General features: G+C 47.7%; 1 protein-coding gene across 1 annotated transcript in view; it reads left to right on the top strand.

Annotated features, from left to right (window-relative positions):
* Scn10a (sodium voltage-gated channel alpha subunit 10) overlaps positions 1-11733 on the top strand; it is a 59466-nt gene extending 47733 nt beyond the window's left edge. Inside the window, 7 exon segments of the mRNA XM_037208242.1 lie at positions 650-703; positions 1724-1865; positions 2696-2796; positions 6272-6542; positions 10131-10247; positions 10250-10342; positions 10345-11733. Coding sequence (XP_037064137.1) covers positions 650-703; positions 1724-1865; positions 2696-2796; positions 6272-6542; positions 10131-10247; positions 10250-10342; positions 10345-11324 — 1758 coding nt within the window. The 3' untranslated portion in view covers positions 11325-11733.
* The last annotated feature ends 385 nt before the right edge of the window (positions 11734-12118 follow it).

Below are 12118 nucleotides of genomic sequence, written 5' to 3'. Positions count from 1 at the left end.
ACCCTTCATAATAGCCATAGATAATATAAAATATCTTGGTGTAACTCTAACAAAGCAAGTGAAGGACCTGTATGACAAGAACTTCAAGTCTTTGAAGAAAGAAATTGAAGAAGATATCAGAAGATGGAAAGCTCTCCCATGCTCATGGATCAGAACTAACATAGTAAAAATGGCCATCTTACCAAAAGCAATCCACAGATTCAACACAATTCTCACCAAAATTCCAACACAATTCTTTACAGACCTTGAAAGAACAATACTCAACTCCATATGGGAAAACAAAAAACCCAGGACAGCTAAAACCATTGTGTGTCTTATTCTTATGTCACACACATTAGCCAGGAAAGTGACTGAGAAAATGGCAACCCCAACAGAGCATAGAACAGCCTGTGCCAGTGTCCCTGTAGCAAGCCACTCGAGTCCCAGTTCAGGCCATGCTCTAGAAAGTTCCATGTCTTCCATACCACACTACTCTGGGTTACTTGAAATCATGTGAGATTAGTTCAGTCACCCAGAGACTTCCTCTCTTCCCCTCCTCCCCAAGCTTCTTTACTTGGCATCCCAGTCTCTCCCACTGAGAGCCACCATGGACTGAGAAGAGTCCCATTAGATGGACAGACTCTGATTGCCCTCCACTTCTTGTTTCCAGGCAACATTCAAAGGCTGGATGGACATTATGTATGCGGCTGTCGATTCCCGAGAGGTGAGTCTCAGCTTCTGGTGCGCATGGCCTTCCCCTCTGTGAATCCTGTTGCACTGACTGTATCTGTGATGAAATTTAATAGCCTTCCTGCCAGAAGAGTCAGACTTACACCGCTTCCCACAGCCCATCTCTGTGGCAATATCCATCTGCTACGTGTTTGGGCATTTGAGCTCAATTAGCCTTCTACGAGTGCTCCTCGGGCTTCTCAAGCACGTCTTTCACTTACTGAGGCCATCCACAGACAGCTGGATAGCAGTGGTTTTATTGGTTACTTTTCCTGTTGCTATGACCAAACACCTGACAAGAAGGAATGTAAAGAAGGGATTATTTTGGCTTACAGTTCAAGGGGGCTCGGTCTCTCACGGCCAAGGAAGCATGGCAAGAGTGGGAGGCAGCCGCTCACATTGCAGTCCCAGTCAGGAAGCAGAACAGACAGGAAAGAACTGGCTTCTTCCTGTGAGACTTTCAATCTTAGAAGTTCCACAACCTTCCCAAGTGGCAGCACCAACTGGGGCTTAAGTGTCCACACACTAATGAACCTGCGGGAGACATTGCACATTCCAATCCTAACAGTAATGGGTAAGGTCTCTTCCTGCCATGGCAAGCACAACTGATGTCCTGCCCCTGGAGTCCTCTGGAATTCCCATCCTCTGTCCGAAGCCTTTCTTTAGTTCATCAGATATTATTCAGTGGCCTCTCCCAGCAGGACAGGGGATGGGCTGTTTCCAGGCGGCTCTGATTAGTAAGTCTCAGGAGTTGAGAGACAAGCATTACAGCTTCCCTGCTTCTTGGTGGTCCCACTCTGGAGTGTGTTCTCCATCAGGATGGAGCTCCAGTTGCCTACAGCATCGGCCTAGCCAAAAAATGATACTCTCCATCAGCCTTTCTCGTCTGCTGCTTCTCCCCAAGTCCTCAATCCTGCCTTACAGGATAAAGTACCAGGCCTTGTCTCGGGGTTAGCTTTTAGAGAAAACCTGAGACATGCCCCTCCTCACATCTCCTGCCCTGTCTTGACCACAGATCAACAGCCAGCCTCAGTGGGAGGACAACCTGTACATGTACCTCTACTTCGTCGTCTTCATCATTTTTGGAGGCTTCTTTACACTGAACCTCTTTGTTGGGGTCATAATTGACAACTTCAATCAACAGAAGAAAAAGATAAGTGGGGCTCGAGTGTCTGGGCCATAGTAATGGATCTTGTACTTCCTATTCCCTGGACAACTGTGGCCTCGCGGCTAAAAGCCAATGGCACAGCACTTCCTGTCTGTAGCACCAAGCTGCTATCTGTCCCCTGGGTTTGGTCCTCACCACTGCCTGGTGCCTGAGGCCACCACTGCTGGGGGAGCTGTGTTTGCAGGGTTGTAAATGCTCTCCACGGTTCCCATCCTCCAATAAAGTGACCTCGGTCTTCTCAACTGGAGCCAAGCGTCACAGACGACTCCTTACAAAGTACCACTAGGGTGGGAAAGGACCTGTGACTCTAGAACTTTAAGCCCCAAGGGACTGAGTTAGGACACCTCAGGAAGGGCCAAGGCCTCAGGCACTGGCAGAATCCCAACCCTCTTGGAATGGAAAAGAAGATTCATGCCTCCATACTTCCCTTGGCTTCATAGGACCCTAGTCCCAAATATTTATTTACATTTACAATATAAACTATGAGTGCTAAAGGGCTTTCTCTGTGTGCCTGCCTCTTCTCCTGCCCCAAGCCCTCTCTGCTCTTACACTGCAGAACAGAAATAGCTTTGCTTCAGAACCCCAGGCAGCGGATCATAGCCAGGTGCTCCCCTCGGAGTTTAGCAAGCATAGTGCTTTCAAGCATGGCGCTGGGGTAGAGCATTTGACTGCAGAACCCAGGCAGGGGGTCTGCAATGGGCTCATCCCCTGGTTCTTCCTGCTCAGGAGATGAGAAGATTGGAATGGTCCGCAGGCTTTGGTATCTCTGGAGGGTCTTGTTATTTTAATAACATCAGTGTGTCCTGCTCCTCTACCTAGGAGGTCAGGACATCTTCATGACAGAGGAGCAGAAGAAGTACTACAATGCCATGAAGAAGCTGGGCTCCAAGAAGCCCCAGAAGCCTATCCCACGGCCCCTGGTGAGCCCCTGGGTTTCTCTCTATCAGAGCAGGTTTGTGAGTTCAGCTCAACCTGGGCTGAGTAGACGCCTGGCCAGCGCCGTACGGAGGAGATTCTGGGGCAAGTTTAAGGGTGGAAGTGATGAGGTTCCTAGGCCCCCAAAATGAGAAGTTTAAATGAAGTGAAAACAGCTCCAGTGGTTATTTCAAATAAGCTTGTCTGACGAGCTCTGCATCTCTCAACAAGTGGCTGAATCATGGCTTTGGAAACAGGTCATGAAACAGAAAGGTGTTAGAGTTTCTACATCAAGGCGCGGTCCTTACATAAATTACTTCAGACTTGGTGAGTACAAGGTGTTGGAACATTTACAGGAGGGAAAGGGAAATTTATCACCTTTGCCACACTTTACTTGTAAATAGTGAGTATCAATTTGATGCTGTTCTAACATCTGCGAAGAAACATTGGATCAGGATGGCAGGAGGTTCCAGACTGTACTGGCAGAAACGTACTACCTAATCCCGTAAGATGAAGATGACTGGGTTTGGATAAGTCTGAACGAGAGTGTGCAAGGCTTCCTGAGGGCCTCTCAGGATGGACACACACACACACACACACACACACACACACACACACACACACACACAGAGTGCTAAGGAAATAGCTATTGGTGAAGTACTTACCTTGCTAGCACAAGGACCTGAATTCAACCCCCAGAATCCACACCTATAAAGCTAGGTGTGGTTGGGCACTTGTCCTCCCAGCACTGGGGGAGCAAAATCAGGCCGATAGATCCCTGGGGCTCACTGGTCAGTCAGCCTGGCCTACTTAGCAAATTCCAGGCTAGGGAGAGACCCTGTTTCAAGACAAGATGGATGGCACCTTAGGAACAATACCTGAGATTGTCCCCTGACCTGCATACACACACACACACACACACACACACACACACACACACACACACACACAGAGTGCACAAGCACCTGCACATGTACAAAATCCAATGGGTGGGAACAGGCTCAAAATTAAGGATTCAGGTAAAAGGCTGTGCCCAGCCAATGGGATTCAAGTCAGGGGTTATAGAAGCAAGCAGATGAATTCCATGGCCTTCACGATCCCACACCAGTGCTAAGCTACTGTCTGAACCAGAGTCCTGTGTTTGGGCCACTCCTTAGAATAATCAAGGTTCTGATACCTTTTCTCCAGCCTCTCCCCTCTTATCAACGAGCCCACAGGCCACTGGAACTTCTTCTCCTCGTTGTCCCGGGAATAGGGTGGGCTAAATTTCAAAAGTGCCCTGTAGATACAAAGGCATGGGTCAGAGGGGGAATTGTAGGTGGATACCATTGCTTCCAATAAAGTCTTAGCTGGGACCCTCCATATCCCCCGGTGGTGGCATAAGGTCTGTCCTCCGCATGAGGAGGGGAGTGAACCTCACTGCCTGCCTCTGCTCCTGGGGTTCTCCATCTGTTGGGAGGAGAGTGTGCACTATTAATTGACCATATCAGTACTCTTAGTGGAAAAGCATGGCCTTTTCTTCTCTTTGTGATCCAAGGCTGGTGAACATTAGTCCTTGTGTTCCCAATCAAGAAAAGCTGAGACAGGGTTTGCAATCTTGGGGAAACCATGAGAGCAGTGTCTAAGCAGAGACCGTATGTGATTGTTCTCCAGAGCCCACAGTCCTCGGTCCATCCGTGCTCTAGGCAGTGTTCACATCTTGATATAACCTGCTTGGTGACATGTCTGATCATAGGCCCTCCCTAAAGTCTAGAGCCAAGAAAGAAACTCAAGGGAAAAATCCCTACTTTATCTTAATGTTACTGGAAATTTTGTGGTGCAAGTCCAGGCTCTGGCAGCCCTAACAAGTTGGGTTCTACCTCCCATCCTCAAAATGCCAATTAAAGAGACAAGTGAGAACGAGAACCAGTGAAAGAAGGTTCTTCAACATGGGCCATATTGGTAGGAGGGATACGCATAGCTAGGAGGCCCTGGTCAAGTGTGGTCTTGCCCGTCACTGACCCATCATTCACTCAACTCCGCTCTGTCCTGCAAGACAGCCTGAGCAGTTGTCAGAACTGTGTGAAATCTCTTCCTGGGAGACAAGTTCCCCTCTGGCTGGCACCAGGCTGTAGTCCTTCACTCAGCGTGAGACTACTGGGGAAATTCAATTGCTCGGGGTCCGTTGTGCCAATAGTCTGACAGTCAAAGGGAGGGGCTCAAATATCTCTTTAGAACACCCCCACTTCTGCCAGGACAGCTGTACTAACATCTGTCCTCCCAAGACCAGCTCTCTTTCCATCCAGCATCTGTCTCTGGAATGTTCCACTGGTGTGTTTAGGAGCCCCAAGAGATCAAGCAGAGCATTGGCAGAGAAGTTCTGCACCCCCCAGGTGTGTGGGTGCTTCTAATGGCAGAGCTAACTCAGTGCTACAGAGGGATTCCCCAAATCGTACACGCACCCCACCCCTTGTCTCTGGTAAAGTCCACATTCTAAATCTTGTCTTATCCAAAGAAAAAGTGAAAGGTTCTACAGGACTGGACCATTTTATTCTATAATGTTCTCTCTTATAAAAACCACTAAAAGCAGGTTTCACTTGCTTCACATTATAAGAAAATAATAGACTCCAGGCTCGTCATGTTATCATTCACCCTCCATCATCTCCGAGTACACAGAGGGTTACCAAGATGTGAGCCCTGCCCACAGGCTGAGCAGGGGAACAGACAAATGCTGGAATATCTAACCCGAATCTGAGGCTTGCTTGGTTTAATTAGAAGTCATATAACCAAGAATGGACCTCTTTTTTTTCTTCTTCTTCTTCATTTCATGATGACATGGAAGGGCTAAGTGGCTCAGCAAAGCCCCTCCCATCCCAGAACATAAGCCAACAGTCAAGCAAAGAGCCAGGTCCTTTGTGGTCTGAGTCTCTGCTCTAACCCAGCAGGGTAGCAACCCACCCGCACTGTGAAGCAACAGCAGGGGTCAGCCTGTGGTAGCAGCTCCCTCCACCCACTCAGAAGCTTCTGGAAGCATGCTGGTAGGATGATGGCAGGTTCTTCTCTCCACCCCTGGTAACCACACATGTGGGACCCAGAACACAGTATCCACTCAGTAAGTGCCTCTGTACAGAATTAGTCAAGCTAGTCGGGTGGCTATCAAATGCTGAGGTGTGGTTAATGTGTAGCTGCTCATTCTATCTTCCATCCACTCAATTTCTTAAGGTCTTTCTGTATGGCAGACATTGTGCAGATGCTAGAATTCGAACTGTAAGCAAGATGGACACAATTCCTGCCCTCACAGAGCTTGCAGTTTGGTGATAGAGGCAAATAATTAGCAAAAGCCATACACATGTCAACTCACAGGCTGGAGAGACTGCAGCAAGGGAAAACATGGGCTAAGAAGCCAAGGATGCCCAAGTGGAGCCTAAAGAGCTCTCATAACTAGGAGCTGGATGAAGGAGGCTGGAACAGGCTGGCCTGATACCTCCCTTTCTTCCTCAGAATAAGTACCAGGGCTTTGTGTTTGACATCGTGACCAGGCAAGCTTTTGATATCGTCATCATGGTCCTTATTTGCCTCAACATGATCACCATGATGGTGGAGACTGATGAGCAGAGTGAGGAGAAGACAAAGATCCTGGGCAGAATCAACCAGTTCTTCGTGGCCGTCTTCACGGGCGAGTGTGTAATGAAGATGTTCGCCCTGCGGCAGTATTACTTCACCAATGGCTGGAATGTGTTCGACTTCATCGTGGTGATCCTGTCCATTGGGAGTGAGTGGCAACCATGTACTGGGGGAGCTTCATGGGGTCGTTTAGCAGCTCTCTCTTTTCAAACCAAGGAAAGAGCCAACTCACTTTTAAAAAAAACTCTGTGTGTGTGTGTGTGTGTGTGTGTGTGTGTGTGTGTGTGTGTGTGCAGGTCTGTGTGCAGGTGTGTGTGCAGGTGTGTGTGCAGGTGTGTGTGCGGGGGTGGGGGGTGTGTGCGGGGTGTGTGCGGGTGTGTGTGCGGGTGTGTGTGCGGGTGTGTGTGCGGGTGTGTGTGCGGGTGTGTGTGCAGGTGTGTGTGCAGGTGTGTGTGCAGGTGTGTGTGCAGGTGTGTGTGCAGGTGTGTGTGCAGGTGCATGTGTGTCATGATGTACACGTGGGAGTCAGAGGACTCCACGTTGTTTGATCCAGAGTCTCTATCGTCCTCTGTTTTGCACACCAGGCTAGCCCACAAGCTTCTGGGGATTCCCGTCTCTGCCTCCCATCTTGCTGTAAGAGCACTGGGATTGGATTACAGACACATGCTCCCATACCCTGCTTTGTAGGGCCTTACCCACTGGGCCATTTCCCCAGCCTCAACTTGCTTTTTCAACACACATGGCACAGGTCAGAAGAGCCCGATATGTGTAGTCTTCCAAAGGCAGCAGACGTTAAATGTCCCAGAATGTTCTCAGAAAAAGAAGACGTTCAGTGGGCTTCGCTGTTATCATGGGTGACAGAAAAGTGAGGGACTCAATGCAATGATCAAAGCTGTAAAGACACTGTGCTGTTGAAGGTGCTATATTTTGGGTGCAGTGGTGTCTAGAGTCGGAATCTGGTGTGAGACACGAAGCTGACTACTTACTGAGTTCTGAGCACTGGTGCCACAGATCAGCAGCCCTTTGACGGAGATGTCATTGACCTTATTAATTAAAATGGAACCTCCGAGATTAGGAATGATATCAGGGTAACGGAGTCTGCAGGAGGCAGATCTGAACTTAGACGAGCTTGTGTTCTTCTACTAACTAGCTCCCTCCCACCAACAACCAAGAGACTGGCTATATTTAGTTACTCTTCCAGCGGCTGTGACCAAACACCTGACAAGCCGTTTAAGAGGAAATGACTGCTTTAGACTCGTGATTTAAGAAGGAATGCAGCCATTGTGGTGTAGCGACCCAGCAGCAATAGCATGAGGTGTGTGGTCAGAGTGTGTCCCCAGTCAGGAAGCAGACAGCAATGGACGCTGGTGCCCAGCTCACCTTCTCCTTCTCATTCAGTCCAGGACCCCAGCCCATGGGATGGTATCACCTACATTTGGGTTGCTCTAAAAGCTAAACTTTTCAGGAATGTCCTGAGACATGCTCTGAGCTGTGTCTAGGTTATTCTAAATTCAGTCAAGTTGACAAGGAAGACTGTCACCTCGTCCCTGGACTAACTGGTGCTTGACTCCTAACAGGACACATCCTGCCTCACCAACTTTACATCGTCGTAAATACATCTTTGTCAGTTATATTCTGGCCCACCTGCTTCTCCTGTTAGAGCGCAGCTGTGGATTTAACTTTCCATTGATTTACTACCGAGAGCTAATAGCATCTAGATAAAACTGTCAGCAATTCATCCCTCGCCCTACCCTCATGGCAAAACAAAGGCTTGGGTTGCATTTATTTGTGCGAGGTTTTAATCTGGCTTTGCTTTATCTTGGTATTGCTGCTGGATTGTTGTTGGGTTTTCTAAAACATCTTTGAGTTAAGATTGACATACCCCCAAAAAATGCTACATGAACTTAATATATACAACTTGTCAGGCTTGGAGATTTGTATATCCATGAAAACATTTCCACTGTCAACATCATAAACATAGCCTTTGCCTCTATAAGTCTAACTAACCACTGGTTAGTTAGTGCTGAGATCTACCTTATTAGCTGGATGTGGTGTTGCATGCCTATAACCCAAGCACTTGAGATGCTGAGGCAGGAGAAGTATTCTGAATTTGATATCAGCCTGGGCTATAGTGAGTTCAAGGCCAGCCTTAGCTATAGAGTGAGACTTTCTCAAAAAATCAAGCAGATGGTAAGAAACAAAAGGGGATTGAGGAAGATCTTTCCTCTATGGATTCTGTGGCTCAGCATAACAAGTTTCTGTTGTTGATTGGCTAGAGAGTTTTGGTTTTCATTTGTGTGTTTTGTTTCATCTATCTTTCAAAGTAAGAGATTCACAAGGACATTTTGGTGGGACCTTGCTTGTCTGACTACCCACATCAATGATACGGAAAGATCACATGTCCTGTGGCCCTGTGATGAGGGTTTCTAACTAACCATTCCTGGTTCCCTCATAGCAGCCCTGTCCACTGGGCAGGGATCCCTTATAGATGTGGATGGGAAACCACCTGAAGAGACCACCTGTCCATCTTTCCTCTTGTCCTCCCATTCCCCCTTCCCACCAAAAAGACATTTATTGTTGCAAGCTATGAATTCTTTCTCTTTTGAACAACCCTGGAAAAACTAAAGACACATACATTTCACATACATGATCTCATATTAGATGTCCTAGATATATACATGATGGTACATGATCTCATATTAGATGTCACAGGTGCATGCACACATGATGGTACATGATCTCATATTAGATGTCACAGATGCATACTGCTTTTCTGGAAGGAGTATATCATATACTTGTGTGAGGGAAGAATGTTCTAGTCAAACTAGACTTTAAGAGTTTTCACAAAGAGTTTGTAATCCAGACGTATCCATGATCTCATATTAGATGTCATAGATGCACACATGATGTATCCATGATCTCATATTAGATGCCATTTGGGGTATATGCGTTCTTCATCTTTCTTCCTTCTCATGGCTAGCATTAGGGGACATAACTGACCCTAAAAAATCCTGTCTCCAGACCCTAACATGGAGTTCAAGTACAGCTGGAAATGAAAGAGATAAATGAAATCCATTGTGCAGACAGCTGGCCATTCAGAACCATTCTTGTCTATCTGTCAGCAAGTGGCCCAACTCCTAGCCTTCCTTATAATTAATATGAGTTCCATGCAATTATCTGTGGGACTGTGTGCCAGGAACTGAGTCAATCTTCACAGGAGGGATGGGGAGATGAATCACAGGGGGCCCTGGCCTACCCGGAGCACAGAACCAGGGTGGGGAAATGGGTATGGCGGCTATGTCATGCTGGAAGCAAAGCATTGTGGGCATGTGGAATAGAATACAGTCACTTCCAGCTGAACTTGGCTGTGGAAGAGAGAGGGTTGTTTATTATGATGATTAACACATATTAATTGAACAAATTAATGGGATTCACTGTGATATTCCCACACATGCATGCATGGTGTGTTGAAGAAGACAGGGTTTTAACCATAGAGGCTGACTAATAAGATCTTCTGGGTAGGGAGAAAGATAAGAACATAGTAGAAAGGTCAAAAAATAACCTGAGGGAGGGATGGCTACCGCAATCGACAGTTACTGACAAGCAGGTCAGGCCAAGGCACAGACTCCTTGAATATGGATGCTATACTGAGAAAAAAGAGAAATGATCATAGCCAACTTAACCAGAGCTCATGGTTTGAGACACTAATTAGATAATTTTCCACCCTGTTTCACAGGTCTGGTGTTTTCTGCAATCCTTAAGTCACTTGAAAGTTACTTCTCCCCTACACTCTTCCGGGTCATCCGTCTGGCCAGAATCGGCCGCATCCTCAGGCTGATCCGAGCAGCCAAGGGATCCGAACACTGCTCTTTGCCCTCATGATGTCCCTGCCTGCTCTCTTCAACATCGGCCTCCTGCTTTTCCTTGTCATGTTCATCTACTCCATCTTTGCATGGCCAGCTTTGCCAATGTTGTGGAAGAGGCTGGCATCGACGACATGTTCAACTTCCAGACCTTCGGCAACAGCATGCTGTGCCTTTTCCAGATCACCACATCAGCAGGCTGGGATGGCCTCCTCAGTCCCATCCTCAACACAGGTCCCCCATACTGTGACCCCAACCTGAGCAACAACAGTACCTCCAGGGGGAACTGTGGGAGCCCAGCAGTGGGCATCGTCTTCTTCACCACCTACATCATCATCTCCTTCCTCATCGTGGTCAACATGTACATCGCGGTGATTCTGGAGAACTTCAATGTTGCCACAGAGGAGAGCACAGAGCCCCTGAGTGAGGATGACTTTGACATGTTCTATGAGACCTGGGAGAAGTTCGACCCAGAGGCCACCCAGTTCATTGCCTTTTCTGCCCTCTCGGATTTTGCAGACACACTCTCTGGCCCTCTTAGAATCCCAAAACCCAATCAGAATATATTAATCCAGATGGACCTGCCATTGGTGCCTGGAGATAAGATCCACTGTTTGGACATCCTTTTTGCCTTCACAAAGAATGTCTTGGGAGAATCTGGAGAGTTGGATTCTCTGAAGACTAATATGGAAGAGAAATTTATGGCAACTAACCTTTCCAAAGCATCCTACGAACCGATAGCAACCACCCTCCGGTGGAAGCAGGAAGACATCTCAGCCACTGTCATTCAAAAGGCCTATCGGAGCTATGTGTTACAGCGCTCCTTGACGCTCTCCAACCCCCTGAGAGTGCCCAGGGCTGAGGAGGATGATGCGCCACTCCCTGGTGAAGGCTACGTCACATTCATGGCAAATAACAGCGGCGGGCTCCCAGACAAATCAGAAACTGCTTCTGCCACATCGTTTCCACCATCCTATGACAGTGTCACCAGGGGCCTGAGTGACAGCTCAATGCACAATGAAGATGAAGTCACCAGTAAGGAGGGGGGCAGCCCTGGACCTCAGTGAGGACACTCCAGCATGCACAGGGCAGGTTCAAATATCGTCCTCTGCTGTGGCCTCTTTCCCTCGAGAGGTGGTACTCATCTATGGCCTTACCCATGCATGCCACTGGTCACTGTGCCAGAGTTGAGTGGGGACATCCTTGAGAAAGCCCCCATACCAATAGGAATCAAAAGACAAGGATACATCTCCACTTTGATGTCTCTTCTGATTTCCAGAAAATGTCACTGCTCCATTTATTTTGGTTGTGACTAGAGATATGATTTCCCATGACCAACCTCTCAGAACCAGACCTTCTAGAGACATGTGGCAAGGACATTTCAGATGGTCTCGGGTAGTCTTAGAGAAGCACATAGGGAGGGCATTGCTGATTTGGGTTTGCATGACTGCATGCTCACAGCCTCTGGACAGCACCTGTGAGACAGCCATTAAAATGAATATTTTTAAAGGTATGGCAAGAGTAACACATCTTGTGTGTGCGTGCGTGTGTGTGTGTGTGTGTGTGTGTGTGTGTGTGTACATGTACATGTGCATTTGGAGGTCAGAGGTCAATCTCTGATATCATTCCTCAGGCACTTTTTGAGATGGAGTCTCTCACTGGCCTGGAGCTCTCCACATAAGTTTGGCTGGCTAGGCAACAGATCTACCTACCTCTGCATTCCCAGCTCTGAGATTACATGTGCACTCTCTGAATGCCTGGTATTTTTACATATGTCACAGGGTCAAATTCAAGTCCTCATACTTGTTTGCAAACTGAGATATCTCCCCAGCCCCCTAGCATTATATCTTAAAAGTATCAC

This window comes from Peromyscus leucopus, chromosome 7, assembly GCF_004664715.2.
Source record: "Peromyscus leucopus breed LL Stock chromosome 7, UCI_PerLeu_2.1, whole genome shotgun sequence".
Lineage (NCBI taxonomy): Eukaryota > Metazoa > Chordata > Mammalia > Rodentia > Cricetidae > Peromyscus > Peromyscus leucopus.
Note: the sequence above shows the minus strand (reverse complement) of the source record. Positions and strands in the feature narration are given on the sequence as shown.